This window comes from Idiotropiscis lumnitzeri, chromosome 3 (assembly GCF_059441095.1).
Source record: "Idiotropiscis lumnitzeri isolate Australia: NSW breed Sydney's pygmy pipehorse chromosome 3, RoL_Ilum_1.0, whole genome shotgun sequence".
In the NCBI taxonomy this organism is placed as follows: domain Eukaryota; kingdom Metazoa; phylum Chordata; class Actinopteri; order Syngnathiformes; family Syngnathidae; genus Idiotropiscis; species Idiotropiscis lumnitzeri.
The window spans coordinates 16,580,383-16,604,146 of NC_142393.1; the positions used below are offsets into that span (position 1 = coordinate 16,580,383).

The 23,764-nt window shown below is 40.3% G+C and overlaps 1 protein-coding gene across 4 annotated transcripts in view; it reads right to left on the bottom strand.

The window, feature by feature from the left end:
* Positions 1 to 23,764, bottom strand: part of nphp4 (nephronophthisis 4) — a 126,576-nt gene that overhangs the window by 55,127 nt on the left and 47,685 nt on the right. For all 4 annotated transcript variants that reach the window (XM_088291419.1, XM_088291417.1, XM_088291418.1 and 1 more), the window contains exons 9-12: positions 11,749 to 11,958; positions 11,293 to 11,416; positions 8,083 to 8,135; positions 518 to 709 (exon numbers count right to left, since the gene is read on the bottom strand). In XM_088291419.1, coding sequence (XP_088147545.1) covers positions 518 to 709; positions 8,083 to 8,135; positions 11,293 to 11,416; positions 11,749 to 11,958 — 579 coding nt within the window. The remainder of the gene's footprint in view (positions 1 to 517; positions 710 to 8,082; positions 8,136 to 11,292; positions 11,417 to 11,748; positions 11,959 to 23,764) is intronic.

A 23,764-nucleotide genomic window follows, 5' to 3' on the forward strand; every position in this document is an offset into this window, starting at 1 on the left:
ATGCGGCACAGTCTAGCTGATGTCTTCATTTCTGCGTTCCCCTGGCTGAAGTGATGAGACTTTGCAGATCCATAAAGCTGGTTAGCAGTTCCACCCAGTTAGCTCCAGATATTTTCCATTATCGCGTTTGAGATCTAAGTGGTTTCAATTAGACAAATTTGCTGAGAGAAGAATTTATGACCTGGTTTCGTGAGTTACAGAAATGTGCTTTTTGAGAGACGGAAGGTTATACAGAAATGCATCCCAAAATGTAAAAATAGATGAAAAGGTGAAATCTGCTGCACATAGCATCTTCAGTATTTCCACAGGCAAAGACTGTTTTGGAGCTAAAGTTTAGTTTTGCATGTGTATTCAGTACAAGTGGAGCACTGCAAAGATGTATCTTTGAACTCAGTGAGTGACTGCCTATGTATACTTTCATTGAAATGATTACGCAGCACGCCGTGTGTTTAGTACACAACGTTGTCTTGGTGAAGGCCTCGAGGCTGTCTTTCTCACTCTATGCATGTGTACTTACATCCGTATGTATGTTTTGTGCGTGTCTGTGAACGCTCAGGGAAGGAGATCTTGCAACTTGTGATGGCCAGTGAACTGGCGCCGTTAGGGAAGGCTGGAGAAGAGAAGGAAGTGACTGTTGCCACGGCAACCCAGAGCTGGAATGGCTGATGGCCGGGTAGTGTGAGGTATCTGTCAGTTGAGACAGTGACAGCTGAAGGGAAACACAGGTGAATAGTTATTATGTTGTTATTATAGCTTTTGATTGTTTCGTTATTATTGTGTTATTATGAAGAACAAGGGAGAACCTTGTACATCTACAATCTCAGATGACAACAGGAATGTAAAACATTATAAATAATGTTCAGGCAGTGGATTCAGTAAAGACGAGACGGAAATAAAAAACCCAAAACAGATTGAACTTGTGGCATGAACAGATGTTATTGGGCTTGTCTGGGGGAGGGGAGGTTGTCCTTTTTCATCAGAAACCATATGAGTCTCCACTAATTTAGTCATAGAATGAAATCTTGTTCTCCTTGTTTCACCATCTCACCCAAACAATCCGATTATAACATCTCCTTAAAACTACTGTCTGATGTAAAATATCTGCAGGAGGCAGTCAATTTTCTCCGCCAAAAGCTGAAGAGCCACAATCACTGAACCATCATTAAAGTTAAAGATCCCGAATATGTCCATTAACAAGTACTTGACTGCTTAATTGTGCGATGTAACCTGAAATGTTGCTAACTCCATTTAAACTCAATATACTCACTTTCAAAATGTCACGAATAACAGTGATCCAAAGACTTTCTTTACTGCTAATACAAGGCTACAATTACTTTTTTTTTTTGAGGCGCAATTTTGCTAAACAATGACTTCATTTGAGGAGCAATCGACCAAATTTGAGGAGAATTTTCCCAGGGACCGGAAGCAAGGGTTATTATTAAACAATATAACAGGGAGCTTGAATTTTCTTTTTTGTTAGTGTGGTATTTCCGTTTATAACATTGGTTAGAATTTTGTGGCATTGTTAGTTTACATTTCACGTCATAATAAAAGACCTTTATTGACTGATTCAGCTAATCAGAGCGCCTCTATTGTTTTGTCAGCTGCTGATCGCTGTTGCATTTACCACGCCCCAAATGATAATACTACGGCCTTGCACGGGGGCAGTGACATCGCAAGCTAGCTGACATACACAAAGTGTGATTAAGGGCTTGCGCATTGATGCAGACAGCTAGTAGCCGTGAGAACTAATGTGAATTGCACAACACATTTTCAGTTTCAGGGAAATTTGATGAATGGACCAAAGTCCTTTACTTACTGTGTATCAAGTATCTTTGCCCTGTAGAAAAAAAGCTTCTGAAATGTTCTCAGAGTGTTGGGACATAATGATATCACGAGGAAAGGACGAAACAAGTGTAATTTTAAGAACAAAAGGTGTGGCAGTCAAGCACAAAAAAGAAACATATTAGCGAGGTGTCTGAAAGGGACTACCAAGTCCAAGTGTGAGGAATTGAAGCTGACAGAGACTAAGTAGAGGTGATAATTGAGTGTTTGACACTCAACCCATCTTTTCATCCATCCATGCATCCATTCATCTACTTTGTTCATCCTGGTTACGCTAGCAGGATAGGACAATGCCTGCAGTAGAAACACATATTAGGTGAACATTTACCATTACAAACTAGACCATTTTAAGATGACTCAAACTCAGACACTGGGTGAAATTCTTTGGATTTTTCAATACTCTTGCTGAATTTTCTATATATTTTTTAGATTGCTTTCAATCCCAGGGATTAGGACAGTATAACCCAGGCGTAGACAAACTACGGCCTGGGGGCCAGCCGAATTTGAAAAAAAAATGAAATGAAAAAGCCTTGTTAATGCTTTATTTTCTAAATGCAGCGGTTTTTCAATGACATATATATTGTTGTAATGCTTTTGTTCACTTTCATTTAAAATTAAACACTCCATCCATCTGCTCCTGGTCTGGCCCCTCTGTCAAATTTTAGAACCCATGGTGGCCCACCAATCAAAATGTTTGCCCACTCCTGGTATAACCATATTGATTGAATGTAAAGTATTGCACGTCAAGGACTCTACCACATAAACATACAAGGAATATTGCATCCAAAATAGTGAGTGTTTTACATATTTGAAAAGTCAAGACTGCTTTTTATACATGTATACTATTTGAGATGGCAGAAATGACGTTACGTCTAATGTGGTGGAGCAAAAATACCATACTGTAGTTTCACAGAACCAAGGACAACTCCCGGGGGAATAATTAAACACTTCTTGCATTGCATTCAACAAATGTTGAAACAAAATGGCTTCTGACTTTTACAATCCTACAAAAAGGATTGCACAGCAGAAAAGCAATCACGGCCTTGTGCTCGTTTCAAGAAAAGAGGTGTAATTACATCTCTGCATCTTAGGGAAGCCAATTTTACAGGGTCTGGCAGTGGTACAATAGAAAGCCTTCCTTTCTAAGATACTACTACACCTGGCATTCATAATACAATAGAGTTTCATCAATCTCTGTTGAACGGGCACTATAGGTGGTCCAGAAAGAAAATGAATACATGGTTACCTTGCAATTTGCATGCGCCAATGGTTGCATCATTTGTGATTTTAGAAGAAAAAAAAGCCTCAGAAGTCACACAAAACCTTGGGTTGAATCTTCATCATCATCATCATAAAGATGGGCAAGGTCAACCATAACATTGTCTCTCTTAACCATTGGGAAGATGTATGTATGGATGGACGGCTAGACAGTCACAGACAGACATTGTTGAGAATATATTTGCATTATCCTTGCATCTTGACACTGACGAGCAATGACAGGAGTGTTTGCACAAAGCAATAAACACTCGCAGTGCTAAAATAGAAATGAGTCAAAACAAGACTTTGTCAAGGTATCCGAGACAAAAATGCAATGTAATTATTCATCATTAAAGACATCTGCAAAAATCAGTTGTGACTGAGACAGTAGCATCTGCCAGATCAGCCGGTGCCGATAACCGAGTGCAACACAGCCTCACCCTGGCTTGGAGACTCCACAAGCACTTGGGTTAACAGAATACAAGCATGACCATGAAACACATCCACAATCCGATGAAAGATATCATTATCAACATGGACAAAGTCAATGGCTCACCCAGACATTGGCTATAAATACCACAGCATAATTAGGATTCTGCACAGCAGTAAACAGAGGGCCAGAAATCAATAATGTATGCAAGCAAGAGAAAGTTGTCAGATCAAACAATGGCTGCCAACAGAGTTAGAGAGAAAGGCTTGTTTACGCTTGCCATCCCAGAAAAGGATGCAATTGATTAATCAGCACTTGACAGCCATGTTGACAAGGAAAGAGAAATTTGTTGAACAGGAAAGGGAAATGGGTTTAGTTGGTTGAAACACTTATTTTTATCGCTGTATCGTTGAAAGCAGAGGGACGGGAAACAAAGAGCGCTTTTGTGACTACTGCTGCACAACTAGTCAAGACGAATTTTAGGGTGCCAAAAGCAATGGCTTGGGTTCACACATTGATTCCCGTTTCATCTCTCCATGCAAAGACTTGGAGAGCCATTAAAATGATAGATGACTACGTGGCCAAATAGATTTATGGTGTGCACTCAGAGGAGCTTCAACAATAATGACTTAGGCTTCATACCCTTATTTACTCAGTCGTTCATACAAATGTTGGAGCTATACACCGAGACGTAAGCACTTCAGTCATTTGTTGGCTCATAAAACATCTGACATATGTTCTCAAGTTATACAGTGAAAATGTAAGCAAAGACTCTACTCACTGTTACACACACCCCCATTCATCCATCCATAATCCAAAACGCTCATCCTCACGAGGGCCGCCGGCGTGTCGGAGACTATCCCAGCTGTCTTCGGGCAGAAGACAGGGTACACCCAGAATTGGTCGCCAGCAGGAAACACACAGACAACCACTATTCAGCCACTTTTACCCTTGCCAGTGGTGTACCGCATGGGTCAATTTTAGGCCCATTTTGTTCTCCATATATGCCTTTCCCTGCTATGCAGACAACACATGGATAAACCTTCCACTTAAATCAGAGGATACAAGAAGCCTATCTGCTGAAAAAGACTGCCTTTCTGACAACAGTTATTAATACAAATACTATTCAACCGGCCAAATACTTGGACCACGCAAAATATTAACCCTAGTCATTGTTCCTTTACTGATAGTTCGCCTCCGCACCCAAGAAACTTGGGAGTCATCTTGTAATCAAATTTCATCTTCACCACCCACATGAATAAGCAACCCAATCTACATTCCATAGCCAAGATAAAATCAGCACAATCCAAACCCGACCTTGAATGGCTGATTCATGCTCCAATTTTCTCCGGTTGATATTAACGCAACTCACTCCTCTTCGGCAGCATTCAAAAATCACTCTTTCTTCCAGCTGCTTCAGAATGGAGCAGCTAGGCTTCTCAAAGAGGCGGTACCACATTACCCCAAATTTTAGCATCACTTGATTGACCCCAAGTCTGTATTGGAATTGATTTCATGATTTAAGATGTATGGGTCAACCTCCAAGCTATTTATCTGAAATTTTAAATACCTATGAGCCAACCTGTGGTCTCAGGTTCTCGGGTGAAGGCCTTCTGGTTGTTCCAGGGCTTCAACACTTATAATTAAAGGTGATCGAGCATTTTCTATCATAGTGCCTTGACAGTTGGAATGACCTGCCTATGGATCTGAGATGTGCAAAATTGACTATATCTTTAGAATCACTTTTTAAAACACACTTTTACAGATATTTGCGGTCTATTTGGTCTGCTGAAGCACTTTGTAAACATGTGTTTAAAGACGTTATACAAATAAAAAATATTAAATTATTATATTATTATCTAAGCTCGGATTTGAAATTTTGGGGACTGTGTGGGAGACGACGGTAAGGTGACCGACTGGTTATAAAATCAGCTTCACAGTTCTGAGGTTCAGGGCTTGAAACTGGGCTGAGGGCTTCTTGTGGAGTTTCCATGTTCTCCCAGTGCTTGCGTGGCATTTTTCTGGGTACTTCAGCTTGCTCCCACATTTCAAAAACATATTTCTTAGGTTAACTAAATACTCTATATTGACCTTACGTGTGAATGTGAATGGTTGTCTGTCGATTTGTACTCTACAATCGGCTGACAACCAGTTGAGGGCACTTTGGTCCAGGGTGTACCCCGCCTCTCGTCCAACGTCAGCTAAGATAGGCTTCAGCTTGCCCGCGAATAACGATTGCAAATGAGAATGTTCTTTTTCAGAATCTTTCTATTAACATCTCATGTATTAATATCCATACCATTTGCATTTTTCAATTACCTCGCCAAATTATAATTCATAAGGGAATTGATAAGGAATTGGCTCAATAAGGAATTTAATTGAAGACCTTGTGTGACGAAAACTTGTCCAACTATCTTTTCAGTAATAAAATTATTTTAAGCGCACTTTAGATTGCAACTGTGTGGTGTCTTAGGATTTCTGTTTGTTTTGATGAACATCTTGGAACACTGCCTATCACAAGTCTAATTTAATTTGCCATTTTGTAAAGTTACTTCTCACTTGGTCTTCAGGTGGAGACCGAATCACTTTATTCTTATCAATTCCCATCCATTCGGCCTGAACCCTAATGTGGATGAGTGGCACTGAAAATGGATAGTTTGATCACGGGATACGAATGTAGCTGCATCTTTTACAACATACCAAAGAGAAGGGAAGGGACGTAATTACCCTTACAGAACAAAATATGAACATTGCTACTCAGGCTAATAAATCAGGTGGCCACTGGTTGTAATAAAATTTTTGTTTATTGCTCTTGGTTCACAGGTCAACAGCTATGACGCGTTTCCTCTCTATGCATGTATCGGCTTCATCCTTGACAATTACGCCATGTCTTTGTGGTTCAATAGAAAATAATACAATACAGAACACGGTATGTGGAGCCTGAAACTGCGATACGCGATAGCAATTTTTATGTTGCAGCCTCCCGGTAAATGCGCAGTGTTCAAGTGCTCAATCACTCGGAGTGCGGCAAAGAGCTGCAGACTGGAATTTATTCCCAATGGCCCACTTAAATCGCATTCAGCCGCGTTGTTCGTAGTATGGCAGGCATCTGTGTGGTGTCTATTACGCGTACTCGGTATTAGTGCAATATCAATCACGTCGTACTGGAGTTCACTTTCAATCGTGCCGGGGAAAGAAAGTGTACTGTGCATGGAAATGGAACAGTCAAAAAATTTGTGAGTTAAGTGTTTTGGAGATTGATTGTGTGTGACCGCACCCTAACATACTGTACAGTCTATTAAGGATTAAGTAATGTAGAGTAATTCAAATTTTTCAGGAACTAAAATTTTATGAAGCAGGTTACACATATGAAACACAGTTGAGCAACAGCCAGTGACTTCACGACATTATTACCATGCTCAGTCACCATTTGCAACTATTCACCTAGAGGATTCCACTTCTAATGCTGCTTTATTAAAAATTAGGTTAAATACACCCATATCTCTAAACTGGCACATACTTGCAGAATTAGATCAAACACACCTCTGCAAGTGATCCCTCACCACATCGTGGCATAAAAAGTGTGTGTGCATCTCCTAATCTCTTCGGAGCTGACCATAATGCAATGGCTTACACTACCTGAAATGAACATAAACAAAGAATGAAGAAGAGCAAAATCTTGACATTCACCTAAAAAGTATGCTCAATAAGTCATTATGAGCACCATTAAGTCCCTTAAAACAGTGCTCTTCAGCCTTTTTTCTACCAGGGACCGATTCATGACTGCAGATTTTTCACAGGCCGGGAGCTATTTGCAATTTACGACTCTGGGCGGTTGGCGTATATTTCAGGGTAGGAAACAAACTGTTGTACATATAGAAACTATACACACACACACACACACACCATATTTTCCGGACTATAAGGCGCACCTGTATATAAGCCGCAACAATTATTTTTGGGGGGGAAAAACCCAACAACAATATACAAGCCGCACCAAGCTATAAGCCGCAGTTTTCTACAGCCTTCCGGAGTGGAGAAGAGTGTAGAGTGTGTTTGTGAGAGTGGATGGTTTTTCATCTTTGTGTGCCCTGCGATGGGCTGACAACCACTCCAGGGTGTACCCCGCCGACAGCCCGTAGACAGCTGGGATAGGCTCCAGCCAACAAAATGACCAATTGAACCGTATAACCACTGATTCCAACAAAGTCGCTCTCATTTCTTTATGATAGGGACGTCTTATTCTCACAGGCGCGGTTTTAGCTACATACACACAAAATCAAAAGAAAAAGAGTTTAACACTTTGTAGATATCTATTTTGAAACAAATCCATGATTTTAGGTTAGCCTTTAAAAGGAGGTCCTGAAACTGTCAGTAGCCGCAGGGAGGACAGTAGAACATTTACATTCATCCATAAACACTTGATGTTGGAAAATAAAAATCTTGGTCAAACATAATATAGAGCTTAGACAATTTCTGCCAAAGGCTTTGTCAAACTATCAGAAAAATAAGATTAGAGGTTAAATGGACTGGACCTCAACGTCTCTTACCTTGGGACCTTGTGGTGATTCTGAATATGAAACTGCTTGGATGTCATTTAGACCTGCAAAATAAATGCACAAAAAGATGCTGAATCATAAACTAAATACTGACCATGTAAAATTAAATCTGTCACTCGAACTCACATCTTTCCCTCCATGAGGAGGTCATGTCTTGTATCGTGAGCTAACCAAAATCGGGTACTCTTTTAATGATAATCTACTTATTTGTGCAACTCTCTTGCGTCACAGACACTAAGTTAAAATAACAAAACAAGAGCAACCAGGTTCCCTCAGCAACACTCGCAAAAAAAAATGTTGGAGGACACGAGATCCTAGCGTGGGTGTGCACAAAACGCACAGGTTGAATGGAGAAAGATAAATGATCGTGACTTGAGAAACTAGAATGAGCAGAAGCCAAAACACTAATTCCCAAGTACAGTGCCAATTTATATGAGTCGTGGCATACAAATTGCAATTATTAAATATAAGTTTATCCGATTTTTTTGTTTTGTTTTGCATAATGTAAAAAAAAATGCCGCACCTCATTGTCTTCATTTACTTTTTTCCTTTAATGAATAAACAATATGTAATCATTTCACCGGAGTAGCTAGTACAAAACACTATGTGAGGAATACCAAAGAAATTTAAATCTAGTCGCAAATGTATCCACCCTGAAAAAGAGTTCGATTTAGACGTCATTGTGAGTTTAAAGTCCAACGATGATTCCTCCTGAGGTATTTGGTTGGTCGCCATGGTAATTGCGGAACGAAAGGTTTCCCAGCATCTCTTTGTCCTTCCTCCTACTCTTTGTCGCGCTCTGTGCTGGAGCTCGACTGATCTTTTGGAAATTGCTCGGTCTGCCTGGGGTGTCTCACTGTAGCTCCCATCTGTTCAGACAACATGCACACAGAGCTATGCTGGCTCGCTCTCAAAAACTTGCTCTTGCAATATCGGCAGACTTTTTGCTTCATGACGTTCACGTTTCACTATTTTCCTAGCCAGTGGGCAATATGTTTTACCTCATCAAGATGGACTATTAATTACTTCTTGACTAATGAGCTAATTCAGCGAAAGCAAGGCCAATAAAAGCTCAGATATGTGCGCATGCAGCTGTTGAAATGTGGACGTCATTAATTCTCAGTGGAGTAGGGCCTTGAGATGTGAGTTTCATTTGTTTGAAACATTTTTAAATAAAAGTTTAGCGGAGCTCGACCAGACACGTCCACTCCCGTTTCGTCAGCGCCCAAGGATGTAGAATATCTAATAGGGATTTTAGAACACGGGGTTAAGGAGTTATTTTCGGAGGAATATTACTCTTAATTGGGATAATAGGAAGACCACGCTTGTTAATATAAACTCAGTACACCTCCAGGAAAATCTGCAAAAAACTCAGTGACAATGCTTTGTTCTATTGTTCAGATTCTCAGCCGTCAAACCACTTTTATGTGACTAAACTTTAGTGCTGCATCAAATAAATGCGTTATTTCATGTTTTGAGAATAAAAATCAGTATCATCATCATGGCCAAGTATGTAAAGACACAGAAGGAATTTCTCTCCGGTAGTATGAGCCGACATATGATTGCAGTAACAAGCAACTATTAAAAAAAAAAAAAACACATTTAGGACGTGACTTATGTACATTAGAGTCTTTTAGAGTCCATTAGTTCTGTCGTAATGAATGCTGATATCTCTGCAAGTGATGTGGAGCACCATTAAGCAAAACAAAGTAACTGGTAGTGCAATAATTACAATGCAATAAGAGTAGTGGAGATGATGCAGAGAATTGTCGTGCAATTTAAAGTGTCCAGCAGTGCTGTAATTGTGATACGACAATGAATGTTCAATGATGCAGAAAGTCTTTGTGCACCTAAAAGTGTCCACTGGTGTGAAAATATTGATCAAAAAGTGACACAAACATGTAGAGAGCTCAAGCTCCCAAAATAAATATTGTAGCCAGGGATGTGCAAAATTCGCAAGCATTTGCAAAATGCAATTATGGAATTTTGAGTGAACTGTTTAGGGAGTTGATGCCTGGACAAAAAAACCTATTGGGGCCTTTTAGCTTTTTGTGTTGATAGAGCCTACCTGAGAGATGTAGCTGGAACGAGCGGTGACCCGGATGTGGATGGTCAGTATATTTTGTCTGCCCCTGTCTACAACTCCACCATAAATGACCTGATTCAAAAGTGACTTTTCAAAAATAAAAAGTCCTGTTTTAATTAAAGGACGAGCCAATGATGGTTGGAGCTCATTGGGTTGGGCTTAGATGCGGTTGTCAGAACCGGCCAAAGTATGGACCAAAGGTCTCATTAGGCCCATCAAGTATCTGACTAGTCCTCACGGTGTTTATAAAGTCAATATAAAATGGAAATTATGCAGTTTGAAAGTTGTAATTCTTGATGTACATGTGTGTTGGCAGTACAGGCGAGCGACGACTTGTGTCTTGAGTGTTGACAACTTAGCGATATTGTGGTTATGTTTAGCCCCTTGTCCAAATCAGTTTATGTATTTATTCTTTTTTTTTTAATCAAATAGCGAAAATGGCAAAAGTAGTCCTCAGGTTAGGGACATCCCTATTTTCTGAAAAGTGGAGAATTTGACCTTGCAATGAGTCCTAATTAAGGACTCTATGGGTGAATTGTTTGTGCTAATATCGACCTTAAAAATCTAGAAAAAAATCTGCACACTTCAGTTGTTTTTTGTGAATGTTGACTAAACAGTGATGCAATGTATGTCATTCTAATGCCTGCTTCTAACATTTTTTTTATAGATTATTAAAACAAAACTGTTTAATGCTTTGTACATTCCCACATGGCAAATACAAAATGTCAGCAATGACGAGCACAACACACAGGCCACGGGTTTAATTCACTAAGTGGTATGCAAATTTCAAGCCGTACTAGTGTGAGACTTTTGAATAGTTGCTGTATGTACAGTAAGCCACAGTTGACATCTCCGACATGCACGAGGGAAAAAGGCAACATCGAGTTCAGCCGAAGTGTTTGCACTTTGACTGCAGTTCCCTTGGGCCTCAGTCATGGAGTGTGCTCATCCTCGATGCTGCACAGTCGATGCTGTTTTACAGGACATGCGGAATTGAGTGTTGTGCCAAAACTTCATTTGTCATTAAGCAATGGAATTGAGTTGTATTGGTTAAGCAATGGAAAAAAAGAGTTGAAAACATTTCAAACACCTGCTAGAAATGAGACAAGATTTACTTTGAGTGGGCGATGAAGATGATCGTCCCTGTGGTGATGCATCTTCCAACTTAGTTCTCAGAGTTGGCTTTGGACTGGATGTCATTCTGTCCGAAGTGGGGGACAGCCGAAATTTGATCATATCCTAAGAGGTAAGCGTGTTAAACATTTAAATAATGCACAAAAAAAAGAATAAGATGAAGTGATTTCTTCACGCAAAAAGTAACACGTACCAACATTTTGCACATAATTTGTCAAAAATGTGTCAAAAAATAATGCTGGTACATTAAAGTAGACAGAGATGGGTCTACTAATATTTACCAGATAAAATAGAAAAAAATGAATGAATTTTGCTGAGGCTCCGTTTAGTGGGCTTCTGTTCTTGGCTTAACAAATACAGTTCCAATTTATATTCTAGGACTTTCAACGCATCCTGCCTGGGAATTATTTTAGCATTGCTTTCCGATCATGTGCTACCTGAATTGTGCCTGAAGTTGAGGTTGGTGCAGCACTTTGAGTTATGGCTGAGTTGTAGACCATGACTCCAAGAGGGTTTAGCTTTGAACCCCCTTGCAGCACCAGCTGTGTCTCTTCCCCCTTCCAGTTTGTCTGCTCCTGGAATGGGCACAACATTGCCCAACGGACGCACTGCAGGAAGGCTGCCCGGGATGTTGATGTGGCAGACAGCTGTGTAATGGGAAAAGACACAGGAACACAAATATTGCTGGCACTGAAATCAATTAGTTCTCCCTCCATTTCATGAAAGTACAACGGCAGGATATAAGTGGCACATGGCCATCAAAATTCTGTGTGAAAGATGATATTGCTGTCACAGATGACATGCTGATTGAAAAAAAAGTTAATTGTTCGACCAAGAACTCTATATTTTGACCATCCAAATAGTTCCCGATAAAGTGAAAATAAAATGTTTATAAATTTGAAACACCACACAAAATTGTGACAATTTTGATTAAAAAAAAAAAAACAGGATCCAATAAAGCATATCACAACTTCTCAGCGGTCTATAGTCCGTTGTTGGCAGAAAACTATCAGGAATATTGTTTGAATGTATTCATCAGCAGTATAAATGTGTCTTTGCATGCTGGACTAGGCAAGGAACCTTCATTAAACCCTGCTGGGGCAACAAACGGGTATCAAAACTGCCTGGTGTCCACATTCATCTGTAGAAAACCTTGAAAGAACAGGGCGAACGACAGAACGTGACCCCATCGCAACCTGACAGGCCGGGAGGGAGCGTATAGGCATCCCTGGTAAACCGCGGGCTGACATGTTACGTGCCTTTGAGACGTTGGTACTCAGCAGCCCCATCTTTGAAAAAAGCTTTAAAAGAGGAGAGTAAAAATGGCCACTGGGAACGTAGTGCAAATGCATCGTTAGGGTCACAGGTAAGCTGGAGGCTGGAGCCTCTTCAAAAAACACACTCCACATAAGAAAGCGGCAGCTGATATCCGTCACTCGTCAGAGCTGTGAGGCAGACATTAGCCGCTTTTCCGTGCCTTGTTCGACCCTTCAGTGGTCACTTTTTCATTCTGCTGTTTCGGGGCCATACGATTAAAATGAAATCGTTTTTCAGAACCTCCTATGAGGTGGTTCTAAGACGCAGGCCGAGTAGGGCCGCAAAGTCCCTCCTATCAGATTGGATGACAAACGTAGGAGTTTCTTTAGCGATGCAACATGGAACGCTGCAATCGCCACAGCCAGTTCCTGATTTAACCGAACAAGACAAAGCCGACCGCCTTCAAGTCATAAAAATACAGTACGTTTCGTTCACATGTATTGTGTTTTACAACAATACTTAACCATATTTCCTATCACATACAGTATGTGACAATGAATAAAATAGTGAAGCTTGTGGCTAAGAATTTACATCGCTGTGTCGCTGCCACTCCTGGGTCGTCGTCACCCTCTCGCATCTGAAGCTTCACTTGGCCGCCTGTTCGAGTTGCTGCCATCAGCGCCTCGTTGTCATCACCCCCCCCCCGGCGTCGGAAGACGCAGCCCGGAGATTCAGCGATCCCCAGAGGGCTTCGGTCGCCGGCGAGTGACAGTGAATTGACCCAGCGAGCAGCACACATGTGAACATTTTTACCATTAGCATCACTATTGCAAAATTTAAATTAAGTATTGTTGTAAAACACAACACGTGTCATTTATATACTGTATTTTTACACCTCTGCAGGGCACCTTTGTCTCGCTTGCTTGAACCTGGAAATGGATTTTCATCTCAGTGAAAGCTTCTGTACTCTTATTGGGCTGTTTTTTTGCAACATCGCCACATCATCTACGGCAATTCACAATATGCATTTTGATTCACCATAAAACCTAGTACAGTTCAACTGGCGCCGCCTCAATCGCACCCCGATTGATTGGCTCTTGTTGTCATGGAAACGCAACAACCCTAACCCTTAGAAATTGCTGTAATCTGGGTTGTGTGGTACAACACTGTAAATCCAAATGGCAACATGCATGCATTACATTTTGATGACTTAACAGTTGACGTCTAGTCCCTAACGTCATGAGAAAACAATCGTATGCCTTACTGGCGCAATTCTATTAATTTACACATTCTCCAGGAGCGTAGAAAGAAGCAGTGTGACGTACCCAATAAAACTTCATTGTACAGCCTTGGCTTTATAAGCAAAGCAGCCAATTCTTTAAACTTCAGTCATTGCTTTCACCCTCTCTATAGGGAACTTAAAATCTAGGTCACACATAGACTTACAGAAAGCTTTGCTGTGGATGAATATGATTTACAGTCTGTCATGTTGTACCTCTACTTGTATATAAAAAAAAATCCTGGGGAAAGTATAAAAAAAAAAAAAGTGGGGGGAAAAAGCCTTTAGCTTTAGATCCTCCACAGGGGACCCTGAGCTTTTGCTGAATCGATTAATAAGCTGGTCAGCTTCATACAAGTTTAATCAATCACAGGTAGAATACACAAGGCGCAGAATTCACAAGGATCCTGATAGTGCCCATTGTTCAAAACAAAGTGAGACCCATAATGGTTTACTCAATACCTCCAATTCCCTTGAGTCCATTTCTTTACATGAAAACCGTAATCATACCCGACAGGTTATCAGTCATATTAAAAAAAAAAAAAATGCATAACTAAATGTCATGCAATCACTTTCAACTTCTGCGATCCACACATAGATGGCAGCATGTCTCCTTTTTACAAATCCGCAAAGATAGCATCAGCTCGCCGCATGAAAATGTTAAGACAAGCTGACGAGAAGCATTTTATATTGTCAGTCTCTGAAAAATTGCAGACATCACGATTTATTGTTTACTCAGTAAAAGCTTTTTCCACTTAAGTGGAAGAAGCTGCCAACACAACTTCACTCAGCCAGCCCCAAGTGTAAACGCTTTTAAATTCTGGTTAAAAACTATGCTATTTTCTCCCTCATACCTTTGGACACGGTCTTTTAAGCATGTAAAATCAATTTCATGTGTTTTACTTGTTGTCAATGTATGCTAGTTTAATGTAATTATTCTTAGCAAGCCACTTTTGTTCTCTTTGCTTTGCTTTCGAATGTCTTTAGCTGTGTAGTGCAATTGGTTGTGCGAAGCACATTGAGTTGCCTTGTGTGGAATGTTCTATTTCAATAAAACTTGCCTTGCCTGCTCGATACATTCTGCACTTAGTTAATTAGGTGTTTTGTTTGCTTTAGATAACTTACTGACTTTTTTTAACAATGAACTTTAGAGCGAAAATGTCAATACATGAAAACATAAAGGGGAGTCTAGTCCAAAATCTGCTTTACAAAATAATATGTTCTTTGCGTCCCCACTATTCTAAAAACGGTAATTTAATTAATTTTGCATTCGTGGATATGAATTAAGCAAAAAAATTCACCCGTTGTTTTTGTTCTCGGGCAGAAGCCATTTTGCCTTGCGCTTGCGGTCACATGACCAACCACAGCAGGTGAGCCGTGAAGGTCGTTACCTGAGCCTTAACACACTGCCATGTAATTTTCAGTCTACAGTAAATTTAGATGAGTGGGAGCTCACAGAATGTATTAGAAATATAAGAAAGCTTTCGACTTGACTTCCCCTTTAAGCATTTCTGTTATCTACTTTGTGAAATATAAGCCAGTAGGAGCCTAAAAAATTGCTACGATTTATCAATGTTTCATCCGTTACAACTAACGAGCACGAAGGAATAAACCTCTAACCAGAAGCTTATTTGATGGTCATTTGTTTGTTAATTAGCAAGATTACGCAAAACCTATTAAATTGATTCTTAAAAGAGGTGCATACTCAGCACTTTCTTTTGCTTGCTTTATTTTGCCTTATCCAGAGGGATACATCCTGGACTGGTCACCAAGCCCATCAAAGGGCAGATAAGTTAATCACGCATTCACACTCACATTTGCACAAATGAAGAATTAAGAGTCTTACAACCTAAAATAAACGTTTGGGGGCGGTGGTGGATAGGATATGCAAAATCCACACAGGAAAGTCAGAGCAAAGATTTCACTCAAACAATAATAAACTACCATGAGAAAAAAAGTCAGTCATCTAAATTAATAGACCACCCAATGACTGCATGAACACTGACTGAAAGGCCGGCCAATGACAGTAACAGTCAGACCATGCAAGAAGGAATGACTAATGAATGACTAGTTAAAAAGCCAGATTCATTTTGTGGATGCCAAAAAGCAAACAGGCTCACGCAAAAGGAAGATGGTGGAGTTAGTCGGGAAATATTATCGGCCATTACATAGATGCTCCAGGGTCTCCATGGAAACGACGGAGAAGCTATTCTCTTCATTTCAAGGATTGAAAACCATTGCAGTGATTTCTAAGCCGTTATTATGTCAGTTTGTTTACATCTGATGAGACTCTCCAGTGTTTCACACAAATTAAATGGCAGTGAATTGCGGATCAATATTCAATTCCTATGGAGGGACTGTTCGCTTCAGACTTTAATTTGACCCTCAAGTAGCGAAGGCACAGCTCTTTCACGGAATCATAAGGGCAGAACTGTAGCGCAGCCATAAAAGCAGTTTGCAGACCTGGCTCAGTGATGTTGAATAACTTTGTTGGGGGATTCGTATGACAATGAATGTGTGTGTATATATATATATGTATGTATAAATATATATATATATGTATGTATAAATATATATATATATATATATATATATATATATGTATATGTATATGTATATGTATGTATGTATGTATGTATGTATGTATGTATGTATATATATATATATATTTTTTTTTTATATGATCCAGCCAAAAAATTGAAGTCTTTCTATACGTGGGGAAGCCGGTAAAAATCCCAAGAAGGCCGATTGTGTCATGCGAGTTTCAAGCATAGCAGAAAAGAAAGCAAGAGCAACGTGACTGTCTGGCACATGAGCAAACCTTCTTGTATTATTCAATGAATATGGTGCTGTGTAGGAGTGATTCGGGGGCAGAAATGCTGGATGAGCTCTAAGAGAATGAGAGAGACAAAGCACCAATCGGGGGCCCTTTCCACGTGGATGCCTACAGCCTTGGAGAGAGAGCTTTTATCTGTCCTTACACTTATCGCACACGTTCAGTATCCCGATCATCGGGATGAGAGAATAGCTTCATGTACGACACTTGCACAGAGAATGTAAGTGAGAATATGAAGGGGGAAAGTGGCTGTGAGTTAATCTTAACCACCAATGCTATATCTCTTTTAAACATGCATTTCATGTACATCCATGACTGAGATCAAGCAAGCAATAACTTATTCATCATCAACTGGAGGGATTGTTCAAAAGCAGCGTAGCCACACGGAAAGGAAGAGACAATGGGGAAAAATACAGCATATCCCTTTGAGAAGAAAAGCTCGTAGCGGCACGAATCCGCTATCCATTTCAACGCCTAGTTTTTGTACTGCGGAATGATGTGATCTACATATGAACTGCATAAACCTCAGAGAGCTTGGGGTATGAAACAACAGGATTAAAGGAATCTCACAGGGACTCTTTTAGTTGTGGTTTCAGTCAACAATCGGGGATAAGAGTTTCATTCAAAAACGGGGTGAAATTTACATGCAGGCATGTAATCCATGCGCACGTTTAGTCACACACAAAAGCTGGAGGATGACAATGAGAAGTTGTGCGAGTGGAGGTGGTGTTTAATGGCATTATGAGCTACAAAATCTACCGTAGGAGGTAGTTCACTGATGCTCGCATGTGCTGATTTGAAGGGTTTAACACAAAAAAAAGTTTCTGGGAGGGTTTCCTTGAGTTCTAATACCAGATACGGTTTGATATAACAGGAACTTATCTATAAAAGTGTGAATGACCCTGCATCGTTTTCCTCTGCTTATACGGGGTGGGCCACAGGGGCCGCGGCTTTAGCATGGAAGCTCAGAATTCACAATCCACATCCACCTTGTCCAGCTCTTCTGCGGGGAACAAAGTCTCTCCAGCATGTCCTGGATTATTCCCGGGGCCTCCTACTGTTGGAGGAACACCTGACCAAAGAGGCATCCTGATCCTACACCTGAGCCACCTCATCTGGCTCGTCTCGATGCAGAAGAGCAGTGGCTTGACTCCTCCCAGATGACCGAGCTTCTCAGCCAACTCTAAATGAGAACCAGGACACTCTGTGGCGGAAACTCATTTCCGCTGCTTGTATCCGGGATCTTTTTCTTTCAGTTATGACCCACAGCTCATGACCAAAGGTGAGGGTAGGAACGTGATTGGTTCCCGGCGTGAGACAGACCAATGAGAGTACGAGTGGATTTATCCCATGAGCTGATTGGTTCCAGTGTCCCAGCATCTTCCCTTCTTGTATCTCGCCAATCGTGTCCAGGTTAAGTAAAAAAAGGAAAACTTTAACATAGTTATTAGCCAACGTTCCATCGTAATCGTCCACTACCACGCTTGCAGATCACGTTCCTCTCACATCCTAGCTTGGAATTTATTCTACATTTTGTATTTTTTCACGTTAAATATGTTGTGTAACAAGTATTTAGAATCAGAATCAGAAAGCCCTTTATTGTCATTATACTCCGTGTACAACGAGATTGAGGGTTAAGAACCATGTTGGGGGGGTCAAAATAGCATAATTGAGTTGCAAGTACCCCCCCAAATAAACATTTTAAATAAAAATGTTAAATAATAATATTAATAAATAGGCAACATCTACTTTAAAAAAATAAAATTATATATATATATATATATATATATATATATATATATATATTATATATATATATATGTATATAATAATATAATAATAATATTGCCTTTATTAGTCCCACAATGGGGAAATTCGAGATTCGAACCCAGGCCTCCTGGGGAGACTGGGTCCTGAACGCGGCGCCTTAGACCACTCGGCCATCCTGTATATATATACACATATACATATACATTATTTATTTATTTTTTAAAGGAGTCATTACTTTTTACTCAGCAGAGAAAGCAGAATCTTGTTATACTAGTACACTTGCAGAGGAATCGGAATAGAAACAATAGCCAACGGCATAAACAGGGAAGCACCAACATTTGTCATAAAGTTGCACTGAATACAATAACAGGCAATGTCACTGCACACGTAATTGCCCCAACAAGCAAAACATTTGCAAGGGGAAGAATCCATCAACCTTGTTGGAGATGTAAAATACAATGTTTCAGCATCACTAGACAAATAAAAACTATGTTTCAAACACTTGGAAACACTGGAAATAAAGACCTCGCGTCTGTCACCTGGAGCAAATAGAAAAAAATAAAAATTCTGACTTATGGAGACGTAAAGGACAGTGGGGGAAAAAATCATCCAAAGTTTTACACAGCTGAAACTCCATTATCCCTGAAAATGGGAGGAAGGGCAAAGAAAGTCATAGAAAGGCCAATATTCACCATCACCTAAAAGCTGTGTGACTTGCTCAGACATGAAAGTGACCCCACTAACGTTAGATATAAAACATTGGGTTGCATCTTTTGAGAGCAGAAAAGTTTGCGGTTAGAAAACTACTTATATATATATTTTTTTTTGGGGGGGGGGGTGATGAGACACAACGCAACGAAGGGTTTCCGAGAGCATAGCGTGAATTAATCCTAAATTAGGTGGATGTGAGCACTGATGGGAGACTAGGCCTGACAGTTATTACTATTACCGCATGTCTGTTGGGTTCAAGTCATTATTTCAGCCCAGAAGCCTGCAGCCGGCGCCAGCCCAGAGCTCTTACAACTGTACGGATACTCTCCACAATGAGAAGCCCTGGAGGGAGGGAGCCAACACGCGCTGAGATCATTAACTTAAGAGCACTAAACCGTTCACATTTTCATCCATCTGCATGAGTAGTCCAAATGAACCCAGCAGGCTATACTGTGCTGGGAAAATTAGACCTTGCCTTCGATCACCGCTTCAAGGAGACACGCTTGCAATGCGTGTTTAACTTCCACCTCATTAGAATATGCACATCTTTGATAAGGTTTTGGAACTTATTTATATGAAAAGAAATGAAAATCCACAATAAAAATAATGAACCCCCCACCACCACAATCTACAAATACCAGTGATCTTTTAAGAAAAAAAAAGACTAATACATTATTCAAATGTTATCTACAAATCAAAGTTCTTTTTTTAATTTCTATTTTAAACACCAGCTCTTGTTTTTGTTGGTCTGTTTGTTTATTTGTTACACCAATAATGTTTATGGGCCACTGTAACCACATTTAACCCTAAAAAAAGACTTTTTAGACCCTTGTGTCAACTGCCCCATCAATATTTTTTCAGCCGTTCATTTTGTTTACCTGTGTCCTGATTAGAGATGCCTACCACAGGTGATTTTGGCCAAGAGGTGGGGTACACTTTGGACTGGTCTCCATGAAGACAAATGTCTTTTTGGAATGTGGGTAGCAGTGGTTGGTCTAATCAAAATTCTATATTGCATGCAATATTATTAAGGTTTGAAGGGCCACCACAATCACTGCGCATACACTATTTATGTATCCTTAAGCGCAAAAAAATAAGGTGAAATATTTTACGGCTGCAAATGCAATCGAGCTGGAGCTCACTGCTGTTCTGATGCTGTGTGTTCTTCAAGTGGCAGTTAGCAGTGTATCATTTCTGTCATCTGTTATTGCTTTGCTACCAGCAGCATAGTGCAACGTGCCTGTCGCATTTATTGCTGGTCATATGTCTTCACCTGTACCCAGTTTTGTCCTGCGTTCTGCCTAATTCAAGTGAGTCATTATAGCAATTGTGCAAAAAGGGACGCAGTACAGCAACTAAGTGATTTAGTGGACACAAAGTGCACCAGGGTCCCATTAGGTGTGACTTATGTGGACTATGGTGAGGTTATGAAAGTTTTAACATGATACGATACAATGCAATACAACTTTATTTATGTAGCGCAAGTAACAACAGCTGCAGCTTTAATATAAATTAACGGGAAATTAGCGAAAGTCTCATGTTGAGTCGAAAGATAAAGAATAAAAATGTCTTCAAACGAGTTTTAAAAGTGGACAGAGGCTTGCCTAACATCCAATGGGAGGTCATTTCATGGGGAAGGACCGGCAACATAAAAGGCAAAACAACAGATTGGCCGATATAATTTAAAATCACAGTCCAGTTAAATCCCAAGTTTGAGACTGTTGGCTTTAGATAAGATGCAAGGAATCCAAGGCCAACAGGGTTGAAAGTAGATGAGCCACTGGGACCGAACATCATAACTTCTGTCTTCTTTTTATTGAAATTCAAGAAATGAAGTGACATCCAGATTTGGATTTCCTCTAGACAGGCCAAAGTGGTCTCAAGGAGAAAGTGTCTTTTTTGCTCAGCGGGAACTAGATATGACATATACTTGGTAATGGAAGGAAATTCGATGTGTTCATGAGGTGCACCCAGCAAGTATAACGAAAGCAGAAAGGGCCCCAAAACGGAACCTTGTGGAACACCATACAACAAAGTAACCTAGGCGAACACAAAACAAAAAAATAAATAAATAAACAGGGTACAAAAGCAAGGAAATTAACAAGCAAATACACAAGTAGTTCGTTCAGCACTTGAAAAATAAAAAAAAAGCACAAGTAGGCCTTCAATTTTCATTCTTTTTCTTGAAAACTGCACAAGGGAAAGCAGATTGACAATTAACAATGTAAACTAATTCCTTGACAGATGTTCAAGCCTCAGATGGTTCCAAAACGCCACTAGCCACTTTGTACGAGTGCCGTTATCATTCACGTCGGGATTTAAGCTCCTCTAGAGTGCGAGCGCGACCTCAGTGTGCGGTGACCATCCACAAAGCAGCCATTGGATGTGCAAACATTATCGCCACTGTCTGTCTAGCTTGGAGGGGGATGCATCCGTCTGGAGAAAGATGGCACTGCTGGCAGACTGTGACAGGGTACGATTCACTCTGGGCCTATCGTGAGGGGAGATTGATGTACTCCTCAGTGGGGGGAGAGCTGACATTCATTTTAATTAGGCAGGCGAAATATTGTCTCTGCGGCATATATATAACCTCGCTTGCCTTGTAACTCAACTTTTCCTCTTGATGTACAAGAGGAAAAAAAAAATTGTGCCTTGAGGTAGTATTGACCGCTGAGAAATGAGCCACAAATCAACTAAATATAACACTTGCAAATCCTGATGACATTATCGTGCTTAAGCTGTTTGATTAACATTTAATTAACATTTACGTGGCATTTCACATCAGAGACACACAAAATTTCTTTGAATATGAGGTCAACAACATTGGGAGGGGTTTGCGGCCGATGCAGTGAGATGTGGTCAAGAAAACCGGGACAAAGATGGAGGTCAGGGATTGGGGAAAAATCATATTAGTAAACGCGATACTTTAATGAGCATGTTATTGTGTGAGCTTTTCACTCGGCAAACATCATTAAGACCTGCAGGGGCCCCTCCGATCACGGCGCATGCAAGCACACAAGTGTTTACACACACACACAACAGAGAACATACTGCTCATTGTTTAGAAAAGTGGCAAGACCACACACACCACAATCTACACAGCATGTATTTGTCGCCAGCCAATTAAAATCCAAAGGAGAATCTATGTGGCCCTGAGGAGAAGCTGTACACCAACACCTATAATAAACTCAGCCGCAAGCGATGTCACCGAAAACGTCTCAATATCCACCCATGCGTCGATCAACCAGTTCATCTCAGCTATTTGAAAAAATAAAACAGCTCAAATATTTTATGTATTATATATATTCATCTGAACCGGGATTTCTTGATGGAATTAGTTGACAAACAAATACAGTGTTTAATTTTATATTTTGTATCGCTTCTTACTTATTATCTCATCGTATAGTGCAAAAACTAATGGCCTTCCGAGATTACACACATTTTTTGTCGTTCACCACGAGGGTCGCGCTGTCAGATTACAAGATAAACTCGTTCTGTCTCTTGGACGGTGGGGGACGTCAGCCTACAAGTCTGTCACCGACCAGACCCCGCTCAATCACCGCATGCGTCTGTCAAGGTTCTGTCCATCGGCGCAGGTCCATTGGGGAAGCAAGACAAGCAGCTGTGTTGTCATGTTGAAAAAAAAAAAAAAAAAAAAAGGGGAAAAAAAAGATTTTCCTGGATGGTGGGAAGAGGGCAGTATGGACTGCCTATTCTCCAAAAATAATTTAAGGTAACAATTTTTTTTTAATGTCACCATGTTTGATGATCAGCTACTGGATTTGTAGTTGGCAAACGTAGCATGAATTGAAATGCTACGTATACGTTCTAATATTTTCTCTCTACCATCCACAGACGGCAACCCCCTGATCGTTAAGTATGTCTCACTACACATGCTTCAACACAACTCAAAATCGGCTACGAGACACGACGTTAGTCTGCGACACATATGTCGGGCTACATTTCTGTAGTCTGATGGCATAAATGAGTATTACAAAATTGATAACAGATAGGCTCAACTGCATTCTTAATCATGGCTGTATCCTCGTATATTTTTGATCATGGGTGTAACGAATACATTTGTAGTGTGGTTCGTTTGCCTTCACTGGTTCAATTCTGACTCAGATGTACTGCCAACCAATCCAGGATGTGGTCTGCCTTTTGCCCCAAGGTCTCCTGGGAAAGGCTCCAAGCTAACAATGACCCTGAATTGGCGAGTTAGGAAATGGAAGGATGAAACTTAAAGATATTTGAATCAACTAGGTGCGTATTATTCTGCAACCATTGCAATAAGAACACACCTGCAACACAACACAAGTGAATGGATGAATATTTCCTTGGCTGCTAAAATTATTGTGCCAATGTGGTTAACTTAAACATTACAAAAAGGTTATAATGGACGAGCATACAGGATTATAATTGTTTTATGCATTTAAAAATGAAGATGAAGCGCTCTCAGGCACTGATAGACGTTTTTTTTTATTTCCTGGAAGGCCTATTTCACTTTATGTTGAAACACCATTTTGTAGCACACGGTGAAAAAAACATTTTGCTGATATCATTTTTTTATACTTGCCTTGAAGCCTAATGTCTGCTGCAA